We start from the raw sequence: 24942 nt of genomic DNA, 5'->3' as shown, positions 1-24942 counted from the left end.
ACAAGTCAAAATGAGGCTCAGTAGTGTGTGTGGCCTCCACGTGCCTGTATGACCTCCCTACAACGCCTGTGCATGCTCCTGATGAGGTGGCGGACGGTCTCCTGAGGGATCTCCTCCCAGACCTGGACTAAAGCATCTGCCAACTCGTGGACAGTCTGTGGTGCAACGTGAAGTTGGTGGATAGAGCGAGACATGATGTCCCAGATGTGCTCAATTGGATTCAGGTCTGGGGAACGGGCGGGCCAGTCCATAGCATCAATGCCTTTGTCTTGCAGGAACTGCTGACACACTCCAGCCACATGAGGTCTAGCATTGTCTTGCATTAGGAGGAACCCAGGGCCAACCGCACCAGCATATGGTCTCACAAGGGGTCTGAGGTTCTCATCTCTGTACCTAATGGCAGTCAGGCTACCTCTGGCGAGCACATGGAGGGCTGTGCGGCCCTCCAAAGAAATGCCACCCCACACCATTACTAACCCAATGCCAAACCGGTCATGCTGGAGGATGTTGCAGGCAGCAGAACGTTCTCCACGGCGTCTCCAGACTCGGTCACGTCTGTCACATGTGCTCAGTGTGAACCTGCTTTCATCTGTGAAGAGCACAGGGCGCCAGTGGCAAATTTGCCAATCTTGGTGTTCTCTGGCAAATGCCAAACGTCCTGCACGGTGTTGGGCTGTAAGCACAACCCCCACCTGTGGACGTCGGGCCCTCATATCACCCTCATGGAGTCTGTTTCTGACCGTTTGAGCAGTCACATGCCCATTTGTGGCCTGCTGGAGGTCATTTTGCAGGGCTCTGGCAGTGCTCCTCCTGTTCCTCCTTGCACAAAGGCAGAGGTAGCGGTCCTGCTGCTGGGTTGTTGCTCTCCTACAGCCTCCTCCACGTCTCCTGATGTACTGGCCTGTCTCCTGGTAGCGCCTCCATGCTCTGGACACTACGCTGACAGACACAGCAAACCTTCTTGCCACAGCTCGCATTGATGTGCCATCCTGGATAAGCTGCACTACCTGAGCCACTTGTGTGGGTTGTAGACTCCGTCTCATGCTACCACTAGAGTGAAAGCACCGCCAGCATTCAAAAGTGACCAAAACATCAGCCAGGAAGCATAGGAACTGAGAAGTGGTCTGTGGTCACCACCTGCAGAACCACTCCTTTATTGGGGGTGTCTTGCTAATTGCCTATAATTTCACCTGTTGTCTATCCCATTTGCACAACAGCATGTGAAATTGATTGTCACTCAGTGTTGCTTCCTAAGTGGACAGTTTGATTTCACAGAAGTGTGATTGACTTGGAGTTACATTGTGTTGTTTAAGTGTTCCCTTTATTTTTTTGAGCAGTGTATATGAAAGTCTAATGTTTATCAGTACATTACAGAAAATAATGAACTTTATCACAATATGCAAATTTTTAGAGAAGAACCTGTACAGTATGGCCTACACAACCCCTTTAATGCACTGGCACTAATCCCTCTCATTCACATAGAACACTTAATTATCACTTTCAAGACGCCAGGATGAAAGTAGATGCAAGCATATGACTTACGGAAGCTGTTCTAGGACCGTGAGAAGGCCTCTTGGTGTCTCTGGGCTTCCTGCATTGAATTTGTTGTAGTCCACAACCATCCACTGATTATTGTACCTAAGGGAAACATCATAGATAGATACAAGAAATACGTACAAGTGACCAAAAGCAACAAAAATGAAACCTGTCTAAAATTTGACATTTACTGGGTGTCCTGTATTTGGGACATCACATCACATTCTGGTTTTTGCCCCAAAAAAAAAAAAAAAAAAAAATTTTACTTTAATAGCCTCCTCCTTTGCATCACACTGAAGGCCCTTTTTGCATGTTGCAATATACAGGCAGTTATTGGAAACTAAACTGTTTATTGATCAGAGGGGAGAGCGTATTTACGCACAGCAATCATCCCTTCTGTATAAAGATAAACAATCGCCACCGAGATTGTTCATCCCCATATACAGACTCACTGTGTGCCAGCAGCACAAGCCTGTTTACACTGGACAATAGGCTGCGGGCAAACAATGATTTTATCTGCCGAATACAAGATGTGATCGGCAGCACCCTTTACACTAGGCAAATATCAGGAAGAAGCATTGGTCCTGCCTGATAATTGCCCCGATTCTCAGCCCTTGTAAACGGCCTTAACTACTGAAACAGTCCTTCGTGACAGGTTATACACCTTCTCTACTTACGTTCCACTATTAAACTTTGTGAAGATATTAGCCCATTCACTTCCTCCTGTGGCCAGTCTGTTGGCTACAATGTTCCTAAGCCACTCTAGGACAGAATTTTGTGGCTGGATGTATTTCCAGAGATCAGGATTGCTGTTTCCAATGGTTGTCTCCAAAGTAACCTACAAAAAAAAAAAAAGGACTAATTATCTTCCATATCCTCAAACTATTGCAGGGATTGTACTAGTTTTGGCTGCACACCGGTATAGTGGGGTACATGGCACATCTCTTCTGCGGCCGGATAAACAAAACGCTGGCGGGGGAGGCCTGAAGCTGCAGCGCTGGATACGGCAGTGGAGGAACTAGCTTTATTTGGTTACATTAGGGAAGTTTACAAACAACTCTGACAAATAAAAAACAACGTAAAACGGATGAGTGACTGCAGGAAGTATTGTGGTGGACAGAAGAGGTAAAAACCCCAGCAAGGTCCAGAACAATACTGCTGTACATATAGTTACTTACAAATAGGCAATTTGTACTCACTAGCCCGCTGCTGAGTATATAAAAGTCATCACCGGAGAAGATGGTTCCTGGGTAAGAAGAAAAGGTCTGAACGGAGCCAGGTACCACAGAGTCTCCTGCAGAGGGAAGAATCATGTAACAGTAGTTCAAATAGAATATGAAATAGCACTTTTATTTTACTCACTTATATAGCGCTGACATATTCTGCAACGCAGACATCACTTGCTGTCCCCAATGGGGCTCACAATCTAAGCTCCATCGGTAAGTCTTTAGACTGTGGGAGGACATACAAACTCCATGTAGAGGTTGTCCTTGGTCAGATTCCACCCTAGGACCCAAGCATCTCTGGCAACTACTACTTCTAGAGGTACTGTAAGATGGAAGGTAAAGTAGCAGATAACGGGAACATCTCCTTTGGAAGGTGTACAATAAATCACATGAGCGGTATCTTCAGTGTCTCATTCAACAACCCCAGATAATCTGCAACAAGTCTGCTGTGTGCGAATATACACCTAGAGGCAGATTTATGAAACGGCCTAAAAGAAAATCTGGCTTTGTTTCCTTCCCATGGTAACCAATCACAACTCAGCTGTCATTTTACCAGAGCGCACTAGGAATTGAAAGCTGTGCTGGGATTGGATGCTACAGACAACAAAGTCTGTTTTTCCTTTAGACAGTTTATATCTCCCCCTTTGGGTCCACACATATTGGTGTTCTTACAATTTCTGGAAAAACTATGACAAAATGCTGTCATCTATCAGTGACGGCAAAGGGCCCCTGTGCAGGACGTGTGTTTAGGCCTCCATCCCTTCATAATCTATATGCACATAACATATACATGTGCACACTACTCACACATTACACACAAGTACTCATGCTCACGCTAAGCAAGTATATACAAAGTACACATACATTGTGTATATTCACACACACACACACACACACACACACACACACACACTGCATTTCCTTCTATACACACAAATACACAGTTAAAGGGGTTTTTGGAGTTCAGGGCTGAACCTGGATATAAGCTACTCTTTAGGCCTCATGCACATGAACGTTGTTTTGGTCAGCATCTGAGCCAGTTTTTGCGGATGTCTGCATCCGTTGCTCCGTAAAAAGAAAAAAGAAAAGAAAAAACTGTCCTATTCTTGTCAGTTTTGCGGACAAGAATAGGCAGTAATATTAATGGCTGTCCGTGCCGTTCCGCAAATTGCAGAACGCACACGGACGCCATCCGTGTTTTTTGGATCCGCAATTTGCGGACCACAAAAACGCACAACGGTCATGTGCATGTAGCCTTATTTGTAGGGTACATAATAGTGGAGCATAGAAGCATTTCCTTGCTCCGGTGCTCCCCCTTGTCACACTGCATCGCAAGGCTCTGTTTTGTGCTGGAGAAGTACCGGGCTTCGCATCACTGGGCTAGGTGGAGACTTCTGCCTAGCAGCGAGCCCGGTGACAACACAGATGGGTGATCTCTAGCGCTGCCGGAGGCAAGTAAAATGCTACTTTGCATAGTGCGAAGCCCGGCACAAAACAAAATCGATTCCCCTTGTCACGCTGCATCACACAGCGAAAGGAGCATCGATGCAAGGAAATGCTCCACTAATATGTACTCTACAAGTAATGATCAGCTTATATCCAGGGTCAGCCCTTAACCCAGAAAACCCGTTTAAAAAATGCTGCTCAGAAAATGACGGAGTTTTATTGTTAAGTATCTCAATGAGGGAAGATAGATTTTTATCTTTTGCCTTATTCACCCCTACAACCAGTATACAAACATCCACTGTCAGGGTGTGCCAGATACAACCGTCAGGTCAGCGCCTAAGATGATTACTAGGACCATATCTCTGGTTTCCCGATTTACTTATTTTGGTCCCTGGCTTGATTTCTTGGGGAGCTGAATTATCATGGTCCCATGTTCTCTGCAGCCAGCGATTGGCTTCAGCGGTAACATGGCCAGAAGTAGCATGTGACCATGCCCATGCTCCACTAGGAAAATAAACAAGCCAGAGACCAGACCATGGACACAGCAAAAGGCATAGGTGGACCAGACCGGTTGGGAACAGGCAAGTATGAATCTTCCGTTTACAGAGACAGGCTGCGGGAACTAGCTGAAAAATCTGTATTCCCGGAGAACCCCTTTAAGCTAACAGAGCTACTTACTGACAAGCAGAAGTGGTTACTCTTCATACAGTAAATCGGCACCTCGCCTTACGTTACACGGCTATCAAATTTGCCATCTGTCATTTGCTTAAATCTAGATGCAACTCATCCTTGCTCACCACTGGGGTTAGAACGAAAGGGAAGTGTGTACTTCTTGACGATGCGTAACATGGACTGGTAAGTGTTCCAGGTTACATGAGACACCAGGAGATCTTTATTGCCGGGAAGAAGCTTGATGAGAGCAGAGCAGGATCCTGAGCCCAGCTCTCTGGTAGCATCCGACTTATTCAGAGCAGCTTCTAGATCTTCCAAGTCACCACCAAGTTGAAAGAGCCTGTGACAGGAAAATAAGATGGACAGAAACTCAGCCAACGTCACACAAATATCAACACGTTTCATATTCTATAAAAGTATATATTTTGGGATATGCGGTATATGAATATAACTGATTAATAATAACATAGTACATAAGGCCGAAAAAAGGACATTTGTCCATCCAGTTCGGCCTGTCATCCTGCAAGTTGATCCAGAGGAAGGCAAAAAAAAAACCTGTGCGGTAGAAGCCAATTTTCCTCACTTTAGGGGAATAAAAAATTCCTTCCCGACTCCAATCAGGCAATCAGAATAACTCCCTGGATCAACGACCCCTCTCTAGTAGCTATAGCCTGTAATATTATTACACTCCAGAAATACATCCAGGCCCCTCTTGAATTCCTTTATTGTACTCACCATCACCACCTCCTCAGGCAGAGAGTTCCATAGTCTTACTGCTCTTACCGTAAAGAATCCTCTTCTGTTTGTGTACAAACCTTCTTTCCTCCAGACGCAGAGGGTGATCCATATAATTATCAATTGTGACCATGTCTCTTAAAAGAAGACCTGTAACCTCTCCTGACATGTCTACCTGCATTCCCCATGTAATAATTCTGGAGCATCTATTGTTAGACTCGAACTTGGAAACTTACAGGAACCCAAAGGGATTAAGGGTGAACTTTTTCTGGGGAAAGGCGATGCGGCCACTATAGCTGTCCTCCAAACCTTTCAGTTGCAGCAGTGCTAGTCGAACCTGCAAAAGTACAAATTCACTCTTTATTAACACAAAACATATCTGCGACAGACCAAAGATGTTAGGCTCTGGTCACACCCGTGATATATCTTCCATGGAGTCCACTGGGGTATGTTAGAAATTTCTGTTTTGACAGCAAGAATTGAGCACCATGACGGAACTGCCTACAGGTCCCTTGACGGATGTGCCGAACATCAGTGTACACAGAGCCGTAAAGGGAACCTGTCACTATGTTTGGGGCCACTAAGTCAACAGTATGCAGTTATACAGATTACAGTTCCAAACCTGCCGATATCAAAACCATAAATGTAATTGAACCTATAAAGTTAACCAGAGAGGAGTCCGGGACTCATCTCCAGAAGCATGAGGTGCATATGCATTGTGCAAATGAAGTGTTGTGCACTCCACATTGCTTCACCGTGCATGAAGCCTTAAACCCTGCCGCCCCAAACCTACTGACTGGTCCCCTTTAAATTCTTTTACGGGTGAATAATAAGATACATGATTACTGTAGAAATTCTGAATTGATCTCATTGGCACCAGTCAGTACCATTTTGGCTGTGGTTTGACCACCACATAATCCATCACAGCAGCCAAGTGTTATATTGTAGGTGGTGGGATTTAGAAAAATGCATTTGGAGCACATCGTCAAAACTATGCAGTTTTCCAATTACATTGAATGGTTTTTGCGGCAGATTTTCCCCATAAACTTTAAAAGGTGTTTTCCAGGATTTTGTAGAGGCACATGGAGACCTGCCTCTCCAGTATCAGCAGCAGAGCCCTTGTGCTTGCGCTGCTCCTTGGTGCTGAGGCGCAGGATGTCCGACCCTGTCAATCATGTGGTGGGGAGCTTCTTCAGCCGTGGAGACAGACCCTCACAGCTGAAGAACTCTATTTGATGAACGAATTGATTCGTACAAATTGATTTCCTCAACCCTCAAGAAAGACCATCAATATTTAATCAATGGGGGGGCAGATTCCCGGCAAACGACCCCCCTTCCTCCGGTGTGCTTGGTAAGCTGGGAGGAGGCAGCAGATCGCCGGACCACCACAGACGCTTCAAACCGCTACTGGGATAGGCCATCAATATCAACATTCTGGAAAACCCTTTAATAAGGAGAACCATAGTATTAGGGTGAAAGACACATCTTTTACCCTTTATCAAAATATTCTTCTTTCCCTTTGCTGTTGTCATGTGTCACTACTTATAAAATAGAGTTCTCACGGCTTAGGCAGCAGCACAATATTCTGAGGTGCTGTACAACAGTCCCTGTCCCCAGGGTGCGGGGCACAGTCTGATGTCACCTCTCCGGCTCTGGGGAGGCATCGGTTTACCTGCTGCCAGTAATCCTGATCTTGCTCTGTCTCAATCTGTTCCTGCATCCAGGCTAAATTGGCCTCCAGATAGTTCTTCAGCCTTTCGCAGTATGGAGTCTGGTACTTATAGGGACCACAATAACCGACCATGGTGTTCATCCAATGCATGTAGATAAGCTGCAAATATAAAAATAAGTCATTTACAGACCACCGAGTGATTTTTGAAAACCAATGAGCAATGTCATTCTTCAGGTTTCCGATCTTTAACACTTGCTTCCTGAAATCCTCTACTCCCTCTTTCATAAAGTAATAGCCCCAGACCACTGAAGGGTTGTCTCATCAGACGTAAACCCTTTCAAGACGTGGCCGCTGGAGCGATCAGCCGATTGCCCCTGATGAAGCTCCCCACAAGCAGTCGCTTTCACCAGGGGAAGCCTCGGCCAGACAGACAGGTCCCCTATGGCAGCCGCTGCAGAAGAAACGTAGTCTTTAAAAACGGGAAAAATATAATAATTCTGAAAAAAACTGAGAAATCCAGCACATGCACTACGGATAAAACCCACTCTCTTTACTATAGCAGACCACTGCAGTGATTTTTGATGCTGCAGGTGGCTAAATAAATCACATTACTTGTGTTACAGTTTATATATGATTTCATTGTAAATTCTTCTCCTGTAGCACTAGATTTAAAGGGTTTCTGTCATGAGAAGGAACGTTATGTAGCTGACTGACATTAGCGATGGGCTAATAATCCGCAATACATAACAGTGGCCTCTAGGTGCTATTAGGGCGTTGCTTCGGCACCTAGAGGCTCGGTCTATGCACCCTTTGGCACGCCCAGGTCCAGTTGATTGACTTTCGAGTTCCTCAGTGTCCCGTAAATCCCGCGCCTGCACTGTCCCGTTTAGTATTCAGCGCAGGCGCAGTGAGTGAAGGACGAGCTCCTGCTGCCAGCTTCCTCACTGCGCCTAAGGAAGGAAGCTGGCAGCCTGCGAGTGTCTTTCCCTCACCGCGCCTGCGCCGAATGCTGAACAGCGTGAGATTTCACCAGAGCACAGGGCTGGCAGACAGATGGGAGCGCTGCCTGGCCCTGTCAATCAGGACTTGGAGGGAGTCGACAAAGGTGGGAGAACGGAGCCTCTAGGAGCAGGAACAATGCCCCCCCCCCCAGAGGCTAATTAGCCTATTATAAAGTTAGATTTCTGGTGTAATGGGGGCATAGATAAAAGTAGGAATAGGCTCGTTAGCTAATGTCAGATAGCTTAATGGGGTTAAATCTGGTGACAGAAACCATTTAAAGGGTTTGTCAAGAATTTGAGAAAACTTGGCCATTCCTTCTGAAGACAGTGCCACATTCATCCGCAGGTCGTGTGTGGTACTGCAAATCAGCCCTATTCACTTCAACTGAGCCTAGCTGCAGTTATACATACATCCCCTAGGTTTGGTAATATTTCTAGCATAAAGCAGCCATGTTTTTCGAAACCTGGAAAATCCCTTTAATCAGCACAAACTATAAAGAAACTAATGTGCATAGCGTTTCAGATGATCAGCATTTTTCACTTTGTGCCTCCTTCAGGCCAAAGGACATGGCTGTCATGTTACAAATGGAGATGTTTATGGACAGGGGTCGGGGCTTCGTTCCACAGACCTCCTCATGCCGCCTTCTGCTGTGTCAGAGCCACGTGGAGTCCTTGTGAACTCCCGGATTGAGCCATTCATATGCCAACATACAGCGCCTTTACACCACAATGTATTGAAGACCGATTCCCCTCCCCAAGAAGCAATGCTTTTGGGGAGGTGGGGGGGGTTATATGTCTGTACTATGCCATCCAGATGATAGATTTATATAGAACTATGGGAAGCTCCAACACATACCACCTTAAAGGGGGTCGGGCCATATGCACATAACCGGATCTCCATTTCTTGCAGACCCATTGACTTCAACGGTGGTCTGGATGTTGTGGCCAAGTATAAGACGTGTTCCATCTCTTTGCTTAACAGACATACAGATGCGGAAAACAGACCGATCAGAAGAGTGCTTTCTGCATCCAAATGTCCATTCCACAAAACACATTTTTTATAATAATAATATATATATATATATATATATATATATATATACACACACACACACACATACACACACACATATGGTCAAAGTATCTAATAGCCAGGTACAGCAAACCGATCTCTGGTAGCCCCGCAGAAAACGCATGGAGCGGTAGCACGCATGGCCGACCGGCCTCTCCATTCATACATGCTGGTGGGGGGTCCCGGTGGTCAGACCCAGATACTTGTCCTGTGTGGAGCAGATAAGTTTCTGTCTTGGCACCTACTTCTAGGTAAGAATACGGTGCGGCATAGGGAACCGTATAACACAAGTGCCTATGGTTCTGAATTAAAAGTCCAAAAACACTGCCTTGTTGATCTGACTGACACATAGCATGCCACCCTCCAGGAAAGTGCACACGCTCCTCCATGACACCTACCCGCTGCGTAACTGCCGCTTCAGCCATGCCCGCCGCGTAGGCCTGGATGCTATCATTATACTTTGCATTGCTCTCCAGTTCCAGTATTGCCCACCTGAGGAGAAAACACACGACATAACATAACACAGCCAGCCGCTAGCAGAAGACCAGTATGGATGTAGCAGAGCTGAACTGTTTATTCAGTGCACGGGCACATTGTGAGAAGTAAAGATAATGCAGCAGGCTTACTGGCAGTCCTATGTAAAACCACAATGAGGTAGTACAGCTGGACCCTTATTATGTTATACTTCCTTTTAAGAACACACAGAAAGTCTCACTTCCTTAAATACCCATGATTCAGGCAAACATGATCTACTTCTGCTGGGCATCTTCCTCTAAGCGCTGCATGCAGTGCCCACCATCATGTGCCCCACACAAGCAATTCAGTATCTGAAAGCCATAAAACCCTAGGGCTAAGGGCAATCTGTACCTTAGGGGCGATCTCTATGGAAACACTCCCAGCTGACACAGCGCCCCCGCAGGTTTATCTCCCTCCGGTCCTCCAGGGCACTCACCCGTTGTCCTGGATGGCGTCCTTCAGCACTGCCCAAGCCACCGCATCCGCCCTCCTCTCCGGCACGGTGCTGAGCTTCCCGGTGGTCTCATCCAGGACGACGGACACCTCCGAGTTCTGCGCCCACCCCACAGAGGGAGCCAAGGCTACGAGCAGCAGCATAAACCGAGCGGCCATCTCTGTGCTCACGTGATGGAAGTCCAAAGTCACGTGAAGTAGTCTCCCAGCTGACACCTGCGGGAGGAGGAGCCTCGTGTTAACCTCTCACTGACCGCGGCTATGTTCGGCTGTGGGTCCAGGTTGCTTTGCTGTCACCATAGCACAAGCTCTTTTCGCTCACGGTTTTGACTGTTTAAAAAAAAAACAAAAAAAAAAACACTGCTAATCCCTGACAGAATCTGCCCTATCAGTAAATGCTACTGTTACTTTAAATAGACCACGCCCATTCCATCCCACACAGGCTAGGGGCGGGGTTTGTCAGACTCAAGAATGTGTTCGGTCAGCTGATCCGGCAGCGCTGACTAGGGCCACATACCGCAGCATCCGCTGTCCTGAGGCATGCGCCCAGGGGTCAGACACTGATCCGGTACCGCACAGGTAATGTGCCTCGCCTAGGGGGGGTGCTGCATAGTTCTACAGGTGAGCACCCAGGAGTTGTCTTTTCCTTCCAAAATGCAGATCAGGCCTTAACCCTTTCTAATAAAGTTTGGTGACAACTTGGCCACTATAACAACTCCAAGACTGTCACCCCCCAGCTGTCCCAGAGCTGGAGGACCCCCCCCCCCCCTCCCCACTCCTCAGATGCTCACTCAGGTAGGTGGGCAGCAGGATTTGTGCTAAACATGGTGTGCCCTGCTGTATGTTACTGCTTCACTGCTACTATTAGAAAGATGTCCCATCACTGGGGGTCATTGGTAGTCTGATTCAGTGAAGAAGGAATGGTGGTCCTAGTGCCTTCCAAGAAAGGGAAATGTAAAGGGGTTGTGTCATTGCATACATTGTGTCAGAGAGGTGAGGCTCCCACCTCTGGGACCAGGACCTACCAAAGTGATTGAGTGCGCTCAGTAATTTCTGGAACTCCCGTAGAAGTGAATGGAGAGCGGACCACACATACACGGCCACCCCTCCATTCATCTCTAGGTGACTGCAGGCAGTAGCCAATCCAGCGCTTACTAGAAAGCACTATTTTCGAGAAGTGAGTGCCCTCTCATTCACTTTCGGGGGCCGTGAAATGAGACAATCTCTTTAAGTGTTTATATCCTCCAGGGACATTTCTCCTGGTCTGCTCCTACAACAAAAACTAGTGAAAGTCATAAATTGTCATGTCCTCTCTGTATCCCAAAACAGAATCTTTCCACGATTAAAGGGTTTTTTTGAGTTATTTTTTTGTTCTTTGTATGTTTCTAACTAGGCAAATGTAAGGACTTTACAATTCACTTACTTTATCTCCAGTTGCTGCTTTTTCAGATTTCACTGAGGGTCACATGACCTGTGATTTTCTCCCTGCTCTGATATTGTTTTGTGCACAAGCCTGAGAGAGCAGATATGTGCCTGTACACGACACGTCACTGTGCTGGTCGTGCCCCCTGCACTGCAGTCTGCTGCTTATTGCTCTCTCCCTGGATTCTTGAGGAAAAACATTAACCTCTTCAGCTGCACAGACTCAGGGCTGAAGGCTTTACTGAGTAGCTGCAGGCAGTGAGGAGACCAATTCTGGGAACAGGAGCTTACAGAGGAGTTCTGCAGAGCATTGCACAAGAACAGGTAGAGGGAAAATCCTGTGTGTATCAGCAGTGTCATTGTACAGCTGGGACTTGTAGTCCTACAAATACAAAATGCTGCTGAGTCTCCCAGCAGGCAGACTTGTCACTCAGGGCAGCTCTTGTATCCACTCCCTTTGCAGAGCAGGGGGAGGGGCAGAGATTGTTGTTATTACAGGTAAACAAAGGGCCAGAAGAGAACCAGGGAAATGAGAAAATAGATATTTTTTTGCCGAAAACTTGCTTAGCTTAGTTATATATTGCTGCCCATCAGATTTACAGTGCTATATATATATTTTCATACCTCAGACAACCCCTTTAAGCTTCTTCTGCTTCCTCCATCTTGTCACATGAATACATGAATATGATGTCTCCATCTCCATGGCGCTTCCACCCTCCCTAGACCTCAGGCCTGTTCTTCTTCACATTCAGTCCATTCCCAAATCCTGCTGCCTTCACCCAAACACTATCTCTTGTCCCCCCCACTACTGACACTGCTAATACACTCCTCTAAGCCCTAATCATTTCTCGCCTAGATAACGCGCTACTAATTGCTGTTCAGCTAAACAGACGAGCTCTGCTTCAGTCCTTCATGAACGCAGCAGCCAGGCCGACCTATCGGTGCGGCAGTTATGCTGACGCCGCTGCTCTCTGTTACCCATTACACCACTTGTTTATTACAGAATTGCATTCAAAACTCTCCTACTAGTCTACAAGGCTCTCTACAATGCTGGACCATCGAACATCTCCACACTCATCTCCGCTTACCAACCTACTCTTGCTTTTCACTCAGCCATCAGGGTACGGACTGGCTCACCAGGGTACCATAGGAGCACCCCTTATAATACAGGGCCCCTGAGGTCTAGCAGAAGATAATATGGAACTGACCTTGGAAACACCATATAGATGGAAACATTGGGCAGATAACTGCTAACACACGTTCGTAAGAATGCTCATTAGCGATTATCTGCCGGTTTAAAGGTGCCACCGATTACCTGATGACTGAGCGTTTCGCTCAAGTCATATGATCGTTTGTGTGGGCACCTAAATCATTGTTTGCCGGCAATAGATCCTGGCATTAGCGATCACTCCTCCCCATACTGTGGAGGAGATGGCTGCATGTAAATGTAGTGGTCTCCTGTACTGACGAGCAGGCAGTTGTCAGGAAGGAACGCTTCCTTCCCGACAATTGCCTGCTAAATTGTGAAGTGTAATGGGGGCTTTAGTCTTGAATTTGCAATGGTAACAAAAGTGATTTAAAGGGATTCTGTCACCAGTTTTTTACCCCCCATTTAAAAATATGGTTATGTTCATGGAGCACTAGCGATTCCTAATGTGGTCTTATAACCGAAATCTGTAGGCTCAGTTTGTCTAAAAAACGTTATAACTAACCTGTCATTCATCTCACAAAGGTGCCCAAGGGGATGCTCACGTCTTCCAGATGCCGCCCGCACCCGCCGCCGTTCGTGCCCAGCTCCTCCTTTGCTGTCATCAGCGCCGCCTCAGAATCCTTTGCTACGCCTCCGGCTCTCCCTCACTCCCCACTCCTTCTTCTCTAACATCCCGCGCGTGCGCACAGGCCTGTGCCTGATGCGCACGTGCGGACTTCTCCGTTCGGCTTCATGGAGCGAAGTGCGCATGCGCCGGCACTTCGCTCAACCTCCCGATGACCTGAACACTGGCGCCAGCCTGTCAGAGGCCTGTGCGCACGCGGGATGTTAGAGAAGAAGGAGGGGGGAGTGAGGGAGAGCCGGAGGCGTAGCAAAGGATTCTGAGGCGGCGCTGATGACAGCAAAGGAGGAGCTGGGCACGAACGGCGGCGGGTGCGGGCGGCATCTGGAAGACGTGAGCATCCCCTTGGGCACCTTTGTGAGATGAATGACAGGTTAGTTATAACGTTTTTTAGACAAAATGAGCCTACAGATTTCGGTTATAAGACCACATTAGGAATCGCTAGTGCTCCATGAACATAACCATATTTTTAAATGGGGGGGGGGGAAACTGGTGACAGAATCCATTTAAAAGTGAATGTTCATATGTCCTGTGTACACAGAGGTAGGCCCTCAGAATCAGTCCTGTGGTGGGAACTTCAGTCCATCTCTGTCAGTGACCTAGGACATTCATCCTCGCACTCCTATCTGCAGGACTTCTCCTGTGCTGCACCCATACCCTAACCGTGTCCTAGACACATCCGGACCTGGACCCAAATATCTGTCCTCCACTAGCTACCCTGCCCACATCAGTTTGCACTGTATATGCCTGTCGGATCAGATACTGGCTGGTCCATCCAACTTTATTTACATCACCCATCCCAACAGAAGGGACTCCCACTCTCCTTTGTCTCATTGTTTAGTCTTGTCATTTTTCTTGTGTGTTATTTCCCCAAATGCAGAGCTGTATGAATAAGATTATCAGAAATATATTTGGCATCGATATATTTATGGATGTCATCTATAATCAGTAAAGGGTATGGACACCTTTGGGGGCATTTTTAGCATTGTACTTTAATCATGTTTTCAGTTGGCCTTTATAAAAAACTTTTTTTTTTTTTCAACTTTCACTTCATTTACGGATTATTGCTCTATGCCTGACACTGAATCAATCAGGGAGCTACTCTGATGGTAGGATCTGTAGCCCTTATCTCTGAACTCCTGACAGCTCATAAACACTCATTATGGCCCCTTTCACACAAGCGAGTTCCACACTCCGCACTTGCACTGTGAGTATGCAGCAGCTCTCGTCCTGACCTCCCAGCCCTGACAGGGTCGCATAGCATTATATTGATTTATGGTGCTATGTAGGGTACTTTCACACTTGCGGCAGAGGATTCTGGCAGGCAGTTCCGTCGCCGGAACTGCCTGCCGGATCCGTCAAAACGCATGCAAACTGATGGCATTTGTCAGATGGATCAGGATCCTGATCCATATGACAAATGCATTGAAGTGCCGGATCCGTCTCTCCGGTGTCATCCGGAAAAACGGATCCGGCATTTATTATTTTTTTTTTACTTTTTTTGCGGTCTGAGCATGCGCAGACCGCAATGCCTGATCCGTTTTGCCATTAATGCATTTCAAGTGTTCCGGAATTTTGGACGGAGATAAAACCGCAGCATGCTCTGGTATTATCTCCATCCTGAAAAGGTAAAAATACTGAACTGAAGACATCCTGATGCATCCTGAACGGATTGCTCTCCATTCAGAATGCATGGGGATAAAACTGATCAGTTCTTTTCCGGTATAGAGCCCCTAGGACGGAACTCAATGCCGGAAAAGAATAACACTAGTGTAAAAGTACCCTTAGAGTTCCTAAATGTACTGGATAACAATGACATAATGCTGTCAGTGTTATACAATACATTCCAGACTTGTAAGGTTACATGGCATCATAAATCAATATAATGCAATGTGACCCCGTCAGGCCGGGAGCTGGAATTTGCTCGTCTGAAAGGTGCCTATAGCTAAATTCTTATCAACGGATGCAATGATACATAGTAACCTGACACTCCTGACATTAACACCAGGAACTTATGTACCCAGCCGGCGGCCACAGGTTTCCTCAGATTGCTTCTAGGGAGGTATTTTGTGCTGCTGTGGCAGTATTATGTGGTATTTGGTGCTGCTGGGGCAGTATTATGTGGTATTTGGTGCTGCTGGGGCAGTATTATGTGGTATCTGGTGCTGCTGTGGCAGTATTATGTGGTATTTGGTGCTGCCGGGGCAGTATTATGTGGTATTTGGTGCTGCCGGGGCAGTATTATGTGGTATTTGGTGCTGCTGGGGCAGTATTATGTGGTATTTGGCGCTGCTGGGGCAGTATTATGTGGTATCTGGTGCTGCTGTGGCAGTATTATGTGGTATCTGGTGCTGCTGGGGCAGTATTATGTGGTATCTGGTGCTGCTGGGGCAGTATTATGTGGTATCTGGTGCTGCTGGGGCAGTATTATGTGGTATCTGGTGCTGCTGTGGCAGTATTTTGCTGCTGGGGCAGTATTATGTGGTATCTGGTGCTGCTGTGGCAGTATTATGTGGTATCTGGTACTGCTGGGGCAGGATTTTGTGCAGCATTGTGGTATTAGCTTCTGCTGCTGCACTATGGTATTGAAGACACTGTCTACTTGAGTTTTGCCTGCCTACTTGTGTTGCCCTAGCCTGCTCTCAGTTTGGGGCCACTTTTAGTTTTCTTCCAGTCTGCCCCTTTCCATAGCCTTTAACAGTCAGAAAAAGGCAAGTTGGGCTGTATACCATCTTACTGGTTGGTAGTTAGATTGGGCATATCAGGGGGTGGTATGTAGATAGGAGGCTTGTATACAGTGTGGTTTGTGGAAGATGTAGATTAGATCTTTGTGACGCTGCTTGATCAGAACCCCCTACAAGACGCATGCTCTGTTTTTAGATGATTATAATAATGTATTAATTGTGCTTTGTTTTCCCCCCCCTAGTGTTCTCCATTCAACAGAAGCCCCCAAGCGTCTGACAGTCGTAAGTCTATGTCTATTTGTGTAAATCTGAGGATCCATTAACATGTTGCCCAAAAGAAAAGTCATCCCATGGTTAAAAAGAAATAAGCCAGGTTATACTCACCCCTCCGGGCGGCGCCTGGGTCCCAGCTGCGCTCCACTTCCTGCTCCTGTCTCAACACAGCAGGATATGACTGGGAATGATGCTCAGCCAATCACCGGCTGCAGAGATGACCCGCCTCAGCCAGTGATTGGCTGGGTGGCATTCTCAGCCATATCCTGGTGTGTCGAGACCTCAGCAGGAAGTGAAGTGCAGCAGGGACCCGGGCATTGCCAGAACGGCATCGGTGGTGGATCATTGAGGTTTGTGTATTAGCGGATTTATTTTATTTTAACCATTTTATAGTCACGGGAAGACTTTTTATTTTTATTTTTATGGAATAACCCTTTAAGTCCACAGATACAACTTTATCTTGAGCCAGATGGTTTAGACCGGGGCTCCACAGTAATTTATCGCTCAAGACATCACAATATCACATGTACTGTAATCCATTGGGAACACATGACCTCGTGTACATGCAGTGTCAAACATCCCCTATATCCTGTTTGGATTTTGTGCGATAATCGCATGAAACCAATTGCTTGCTCCTGCCGCAGGGAGCATGTCTGATATACGGTAAGCTTGTTCAGCATCATTATTTTTTTATCATGGTAATAGTGCAGCTCTCTGTCATAGCCTCACAATCCCATGTTAATATACCCTTGGTTAGCACCAAATCTCTTATAACTGAAAGTGACAAAGTGACTAGTTGGCCTATATACTGTAGTTCCAGACCCTTCGTCTTCATTTGAGGTCTGATGAACACCAGTGAATGCTCTATTCATTCTGAAGTATTTGCTGTAGACACCACGAACGCTTATTTTCTGCTTACGTTTTCCACGTCTGATCAAGAGTCTCTCAAATCCAAGCGGATTATTAGAAGGTGTATGGCTTGTGAACCATTCCTTATGAGGAGCAAGGTGTGGTATACGGTCCCTTTAATATGCACCTTTTCGGTTTCTCATAGTGTTGTATAATCTCTACTGAGATGCCATAGCTGCTAATGACAAACTTCTTACATGTGATCAGAAATAGCTACAAGGTTTGTACTCATTTTTACACAAGTAAAAACATAAAGTGGGGAACACCCTTCAGGAGTTCACCAGATCCGACCGAGCTAGACACTACTGTTCCACTGCCAAACCCCATTGACTATAATGGGATATGGCCGCTTTCCGGCATAAGTGGCAGTTTTCAGCCAGATAAAAACCATTGCATGCAATGGTTTGTGGCCGACAGTCTGCACTTTTGTCCTACGGTGAATGGCAGCACCCGGCTAGGCTGGATCCGGTGAATTCTGGCAGATCAATCTCCGCCATAGCAGCTTGCCAGATCCCTTAAATGCAAATGTGATCCTACCCTAAGGCCGAATGCACACGGGCGTGTTCTGCGGCCGAGAGCGGTCCGTGGTATCCTGGGGTGGATTCCTGTTGAGAGCAGGAGCGCACGGCGTCATTGGTTGCTATGACGCCGTGCGCTTCATGTCGCCGCTGCACTACAGTAATACACTCATATAGTGTATTACTGTAGTGCAGCGGCGGCATGAAGCGCACGGCGTCATAGCAACCAGTGACGCTGTGCGCTCCTGCTCTCAACAGGAATCCAGCCTGGCATACCACGGACCGCTCTCGGCCACGGAATACGGCCATGTGCATTCGGCCTAAGGCTGTAGTTTAACAGTCCTAGTCTTAATCAGAAATGTATGAGGCTGGTTTCAGACGAGCGAGTGTCACGCTCTGGACTCGCAGCGCAGCTCCCGTCCTGACCTCCCAGCACTGCCGGGATCGCATAGCATTATAATGATTTCTGATGCTATGTAACCCTTAGAGGTCTGGCATGTATTGTATAACACTGACGTAATGGTGTCAAGGTTATCCAATACATTCCAGAACTGTAAGGGTTCCATAGCATCAGAAATCAATATAATATGCTATGCAATCCCGGCAGTGCTGACACCCGCTCGTCTGAAAGGAGTCTTAGAGTAGGTTGGGCCAAACTTATTAAAGCCTCTTTGACACGTCGGTGAATCACAGGTGTGTGCTGTCTGTGGTAACCATTGACTTTCATGTGTGTTTTCAGACATCAGTGGTTTTCCACGGACTGCAGGTCCATAGTGACACCATGGAGGCATGCTCTACTTTGTCTGTGAATATGGATCCCTCATGCACAATATAATCTATGGGTCCTTGAAAACCACGGACACAACACAGATGCCATCCATGTTTAGTCCGCCGTTTTCACAGACCACTGGTAGGAGATTTTCTGGAAATTAATTTTCAACTGAGCAGTGTCCGTGGAATACGGATGACACATAGAGGACAAAATACCAAACACGGATCCTACACGGATAAACCAATGACCATCTTGTCACGGATGTCATCACGGACATGTGAATGAGGCCTCTTAATAATTTTGTTGCATCTTGGAAGTCTGTGCACCAGAAAAGCTGCTGTAGATTTGGGCTATAATTCAGCCAGTTTCTAGAGTAAATCTGTCTGGCCCACTTTATTTGTAATGTGACAAGATGCAGAAAATTTCTAAAAATTCAAAAATTTTTGCACAAAATGTTTAGTGTGCATACATTTGAAACTTTTGTATGGCGTAAGTAGGTTGATAAATTCTTGAACCACAATAGATCACTGGTTTTGTATAGACCTCCTTGGCTAATTTGAAACCTCCAGATAAAAATCCAGAAGCTTGGTCAAATCATTTGTAATTAAAATAAATAGCAGGTAATGGTTTTGGTTTTATGAATTATAATCTTTTCCAATCAAAGTTAATGTTATTCATACATCATTAAAAAGACCAATTACGTACCTTAATGCAGTGGTTGGAAATACGGATGACACGCACCCAGGTGATGCCGTCTGTTCTATGGAGTCTGTAGGTCCATGTATGTGCTGGAAATCAATTTAACCAGAGATTTCATTGTGCATTGACCCTGTCCTTTTAACCCTCTCAGTTACGTACCTTACTTGTTAATAACATTTAGCAGACCATGACTGAAGTTAGCTGCTAAGCCATCGGTTCATGGATCTTGCAATGCCCGGAATGTCTATTGCGTGCTCTTCTGGACACTTATACTTGAGCAGCGAGTGCTCTTCAAGGAGCAGCCGTTTGTATGAACACTTATTATTAATTGATTTGGAAACATCTTGGGTAACAAGGTTACCACCTTATTATTGAGAACTGTAAAAAAAAATAATGGCCCTATTCTGCCACTGATGTACATGAGAGAGGTCTCTGAGTGTGAGTGGTAATCTCTTGTACAAGCAATGAAAGGTAGTGAACTTACTATACACATTCACCAATTTCATGTGGAATTCATGTAGGGAGATTCAATGGATATGCCTTTAGGTCATTTACTGAATGTACCTTGAGAAATGATGATGGAGGTCAAAGGAAAATCCTCATAGGTTCTGTGATGCATGCCTGAGAGACAGGAAAGGACTGCAGGACACAGGATATGAGCTCATAAAGGCTGTTTCACACGAGCGAGTCCATTTCGGGTCTCACTCTCCGTGTGTGAGCGTGATCCTCCATTCTGGACTTGCAGGAGCGCACAGCATTATATTGATTTAGAATGCTATGCTCAGTATGATTCTGTAGAAGCAAGGTCAAGCAGAGGCACCTAGCGTTACAAATCTGTATAATGCTGTGCGCTCCTGCAGGTCCAGAACAGAGGATCACGCTCATACATGGAGAGTGATTCCCGCAATGGACTCGCTGGTGTGAAACAGCCCTAAAAGTTACAAGATTAATGAAATACATTCATAGATAACTTCATAAAACCAGATATAACAATGGCAGCAAAGTACACTAAGTATAGTGGATAACAAATATAACACAGAATGCAATTAAATGAATTATAGTTTGAGAAACCATTAGCTTTGGTAGCATAGCACCACATTCTCTCTCACACACACACACACACACACACACACACACAACTATCCTTAAAAGGCACAAAAGAAATCTATGGAATAGGAACAAAATGGCTAAAAAATGTATTATATGGAAACATAAATGACACAGAAATACCATACAGACCAAACAGAATCTTAGAAAAGTGTAAAACATGCATTTAAAGGGGTTGTCCAAGTGGTAAGAAAACTCCCCCACATGTTATATCATTAATAAAGGCACATATACGGTACTTTACACTTCGGGCGCATTTAATAAGACTGGAGTCTATAAACCCCTAAGCTGGTGGTGGTTGTGCCGAAGCTATGAAGAGGTACTGACCTCTCCATAACTTCGGTGGGTCCTCTGCCAGTTCTAAATGTGCAACGACCGGACACCCTAGGGGTGATGTGCGTGAGCGTACTAGTGATAAGGTGCCGCGGATAGTAGTACTCACGGTTAAGTTGTCCCTTGGGGCTGGCGTGCAGTGGATGGGAAGACGGCACTAAATCCTCCGGGGCACTCTTGATTGCTGGGGACACCAGCTAGATGGAAGTTGAGGTGCCCTTGATGGTGTAGGTGTTTAAGGTGCTTTGGTGGTTGAGCCCCTGTGTTTGTGACGCCAGCACCGTAAGGTGCAAATGTTGAGTTTAGTAGTGGAAATGATGAGGAGTCAGTTGTTATAGAACAATTCCAACGTTTACTTGAATCAATAGTCTCAAGGCAGATGTTACAGTCTATCAACAAGGTGCATTCATATGGCATAAGTAATGACTCAGAAAAAGGTACAATTGTATTACACTTATCAGGTTTAGGCACTTGTCAATTGATGAGTTGTCTCTTTAAAGTAGACACTTCACAGGAAAGACTTCTTGTGATAGTCCTAAATTCAATCTATAGCACCCTGGTATTAAATATGCTGATATCTGTTCACTTTAAGCTATCCTATAAGGGAGATCTCCCTCGTGGCAGGCAAATACTTCTGCTACATTATTTGCAGGATGCTCCACTAAAAAGGTTTAGGTTTTCCACTATGTCCCGGAAGGCTTGTGTAGTGGATAAAGGACAATTCTGCGCACTAATTATCCATTCGTGTCCCGGCACTTGGAAAGTTACTCTCAGGCACTGGTGCTGATGAAGTCCATAAGCTAGGTTCAGATGTAACCCTCACTAGGCTTACTTCATATTTATACATAGACTCACTGTCTAGTGCTTGGTTGCTGTGTTTGTCTTCTCCAGGCTTGATCAGGGCCCAGATGAAAGGAAAACAGCTACATGTTGAGTTTAGCCTGTTTCTCTCCTCCATGAACTTGCTTTCCTCCTTTCTCACTAACTACTTCACTTCAACTCTCAATCCTCTAAGGCCCCTGGCAGACGAGCGTGTCCGGATTAGGTACGCAATTGCAGTCAGTTTTGACTGCAATTGCGTTCTGTTGTTCAGTTTTTATTGCGCGGGTGCAAAGCGTTTTGCACGAGCGTGATAAAAAACTGAATGTGGTACCCAGACCCGAACTTCTTCACTGAAGTTCAGGTTTGGGTTCGGTGTTGTGTAGATGTAATTATTTTCCCTTATAACATGGTTATAAGGGAAAATAATAGCATTCTTTAATACAGAATGCTTAGTACAAGGTCAGTTGAGGGTTAAAAAATAAATGAACTTACCTTCTCCAATTGATCACGTAGCTGCCGGTCTCCTGTTCTTTCTTCAGGACCTGTCAAAGGACCTGTGGTGACGTCACTGAGCTCATCACATGGTCCTTCACCATGGTGATGGACCCTGTGATTGGACCGTGTGATGTGACGTCACTACAGGTCCTTTAGCCGGCAGCTCATGATTAAAGAAGTAAGAAGAGACTGGCTGCTACGCGATCAAGAGGAGGAGGTGAGTTAATTTTTTTTATTTTTTACCCTCAATTGACCTTCTACTAAGCATTCTGTATTAAAGAATGCTATTATTTTCCCTTATAACCATGTTATAAGGGAAAATAATACAGTGAACAGACTGTCATCTTAGCAACCATGCGTAAAAATCGCACCGCATCCGCACTTGCTTGCGATTTTCACGCAGCCCTGTTCACTTCTATGGGACCTGCGTTGCTGGGAAAACGCACAATATAGAGCATGCTGCGATTTTCACGCAACGCACAAGTGATGCGTGAAAATCACCGCTTATGTGCACAGCCCCATAGAAATGAATGGGTCCAGATTCAGTGTGGGTGCAATGCATTCACCTCATGCATTGCACCCACGCGAAAAACTCGCCCTTGTGAAAGGGGCCTAAGGGTTCTTTCACACTGGCGTTTTTCTTTTCCGGCATAGAGTTTCGTCATAGGGGCTCAATACCGGAAAAGAATTGATCAGTTTCATCCCCATGCATTCTGAATGGAGAGAAATCCATTCAGGATGCATCAGGATGTCTTCAGTTCAGTCACTGAACGGCGTTTTGGATGGAGGAAATACCACAGCATGCTGCGGTATTATCTCCGTCCAAAATTCCAGATCGCCAGACAATGTACTCGGGACAGGGCATCCGAGTTTCCCTGCAACCGGCCTGCCCTGTGTTCCACTGTAAATTTAAAGTTCTATAGGGAAAGGAACCATCTGGTGACCTGGGCATTTCTGTCTTTTGCCTGCCTCATCCACTTGAGAATGGAATGGTCGGTCACCAGGTGGAATGTTCTACCAAACAAATAAAAACGGAGAAACTCGAGTGCCCACTTGATAGCCAAGCACTCTCTCTCCCCACTATACTGTACCTGGTCTCGGCTGGGGTGAGCTCATGGCTGAGGAAGACAATGGGATGCTCCTCCCCGTTGACTTCCTGAGACAGTACAGCACCGAGGCCTACTTCGGAGGCATCGGTCTGTACTATAAATTCCTTTTTGAAGTCGGGCGTCACCAAAATTGGGGGACCTGCACAGGGCCGACTTCGAAGCGGAAAAAGCCTCTTCCGCCTGATCATCCCAGCGAACCATCACTGACTTGCGTCCCTTCAAGAGCCCTGTCATTGGCGCGGACACCGTAGCAAAGTGGGGGACAAACCTCATGTAATAGCCCACCATTCCCAAGAACAACTTTACTTGCCTAGTAGTGACAGGTCGGGACCAATTCCGTATCTCCTGTATTTTGTTGGGGTTTGATGACTCCCCGCCCAACGACATACCCCAGGTATTTAGTCTCTTCTAACCCTATCGCACATTTTTTTGGGTTAGCGGTTAGTCCAGCCTTCTGAAGGGAGTCCACTACGGCCTGCACATTGGGTAGGTGACTCTCTCAGTCGGTACTATGCGTGACAATATCGTCCAGATAAGCCGAAGCGTACCGACGATATGGATGAAGCACCATGTCCATAAGTTGTTGGAAAGTAGCAGGGGCGCCATGCAGACCAAAGGGTAACACCTTCTATTGGTACAGCTCCTCTGGTGTGATGAAGGCAGTTTTCTCTTTGGCAGCCTCCATCAATGGTACCTGCCAGTACCCTTTGGTGAGGTCCAAAACAGAAAAATACCGGGCTTGTCCTAACCTCACGATAAGCTCATCCACCCGGGGCATGGGATATGCATCGAATTTGGAAATCTCATTTAGTTTACGAAAATCGTTACAGAACTGTAACGTCCCGTCCGGTTTGGGTATTAAAACTATAGGACTGGCCCACTCACTTTTAGATTCCACAATAACGTCTAGCACTTCCTCCGAGATGGCTTGTCGCTGAGTCTCGGGTACCCAGTATGGTTTTAACCAGACTTTTGCCTGAGGCTCAGTGACAATGTCATGCTGAATTGTGGAAGTGTGTCCGGGGAGGTCTAAGAACACATCCGTGTTCCTGCTGATGGACTCCCTGACCTCCTGGGTCTGTTTAGAGGAGAGGCTGTCAGCAATCTTCACTGTAGCAACCGCTTCCCTTGCATCAGACCGAGGGGCCAGAACCTCTTCCCCTAGAAACCTTGGCCGCGGGCTGTCGTCAGTACCGGTCTCCCTATCTCTCCAAGGTTTGAGTAAATTCACATGGTACACCTGCTCCGGCTTTCGCCGCCCTGGCTGGTGTACCTTGTAATTTGCCTCTCCTACCTTTTCAATTAATTCGTAGGGTCCTTTCCACCTAGTCGGGAACTTGCTGTCCACGGTCGGTACCAGAACCAAAACCCGATCTCCCGGGATAAAGATCCGGACCCGAGCCTGCCGATTATAGACCCGACTGAGCTTGCTGAGCTGTCTCCATAACATATGCTCTCTTACAAGAGGCAACACTGTTTCCACATGTTCCTGCATCTGGGTGATGTATTCAATAATACTTTTATACAGGGTGGGTTGTTGTTCCCACACCTCTTTGGCTATGTCAAACAGACCACGAGGATGTCTGCCATATAGCAGTTCGAAGGGCGAGAACCCAGTAGAGGCCTGGGGCACTTCTC

The 24942-nt window shown here is 46.3% G+C and overlaps 2 protein-coding genes across 7 annotated transcripts in view; one reads left to right on the top strand and one right to left on the bottom strand.

The window, feature by feature from the left end:
- PLBD2 (phospholipase B domain containing 2) overlaps window positions 1-19630 on the bottom strand; it is a 29084-nt gene extending 9454 nt beyond the window's left edge. Inside the window, exons 1-10 of one of the 4 annotated variants that reach the window (XM_040416622.1) lie at window positions 19603-19630; window positions 19445-19527; window positions 10313-10545; window positions 9759-9852; window positions 7288-7446; window positions 5852-5952; window positions 5006-5220; window positions 2736-2830; window positions 2214-2374; window positions 1543-1638 (exon numbers count right to left, since the gene is read on the bottom strand). In XM_040416622.1, coding sequence (XP_040272556.1) covers window positions 1543-1638; window positions 2214-2374; window positions 2736-2830; window positions 5006-5220; window positions 5852-5952; window positions 7288-7446; window positions 9759-9852; window positions 10313-10545; window positions 19445-19527; window positions 19603-19615 — 1250 coding nt within the window. In that variant the 5' untranslated portion in view covers window positions 19616-19630. Of the gene's footprint in view, window positions 1-1542; window positions 1639-2213; window positions 2375-2735; window positions 2831-5005; window positions 5221-5851; window positions 5953-7287; window positions 7447-9758; window positions 9853-10312; window positions 10660-19444; window positions 19528-19597 lie in introns of those variants that run through there. The other 3 variants (XM_040416624.1, XM_040416623.1, XM_040416625.1) reach the window with 3 other exon arrangements.
- Window positions 10788-24942, top strand: part of SLC8B1 (solute carrier family 8 member B1) — a 58418-nt gene continuing 44263 nt past the window's right edge. For 2 of the 3 annotated variants that reach the window (XR_005776197.1, XM_040416626.1), the window contains exons 1-2: window positions 10788-10908; window positions 16510-16549. The gene's annotated coding sequence lies outside the window, so the exon portion shown is untranslated. Of the gene's footprint in view, window positions 10951-16509; window positions 16550-24942 lie in introns of all 3 variants that reach the window. The other variant, XM_040416627.1, reaches the window with a different exon arrangement.

This window comes from Bufo bufo, chromosome 2 (assembly GCF_905171765.1).
Source record: "Bufo bufo chromosome 2, aBufBuf1.1, whole genome shotgun sequence".
NCBI classification, from domain to species: domain Eukaryota; kingdom Metazoa; phylum Chordata; class Amphibia; order Anura; family Bufonidae; genus Bufo; species Bufo bufo.
This window is presented reverse-complemented; position numbering and strand designations above follow the sequence as displayed.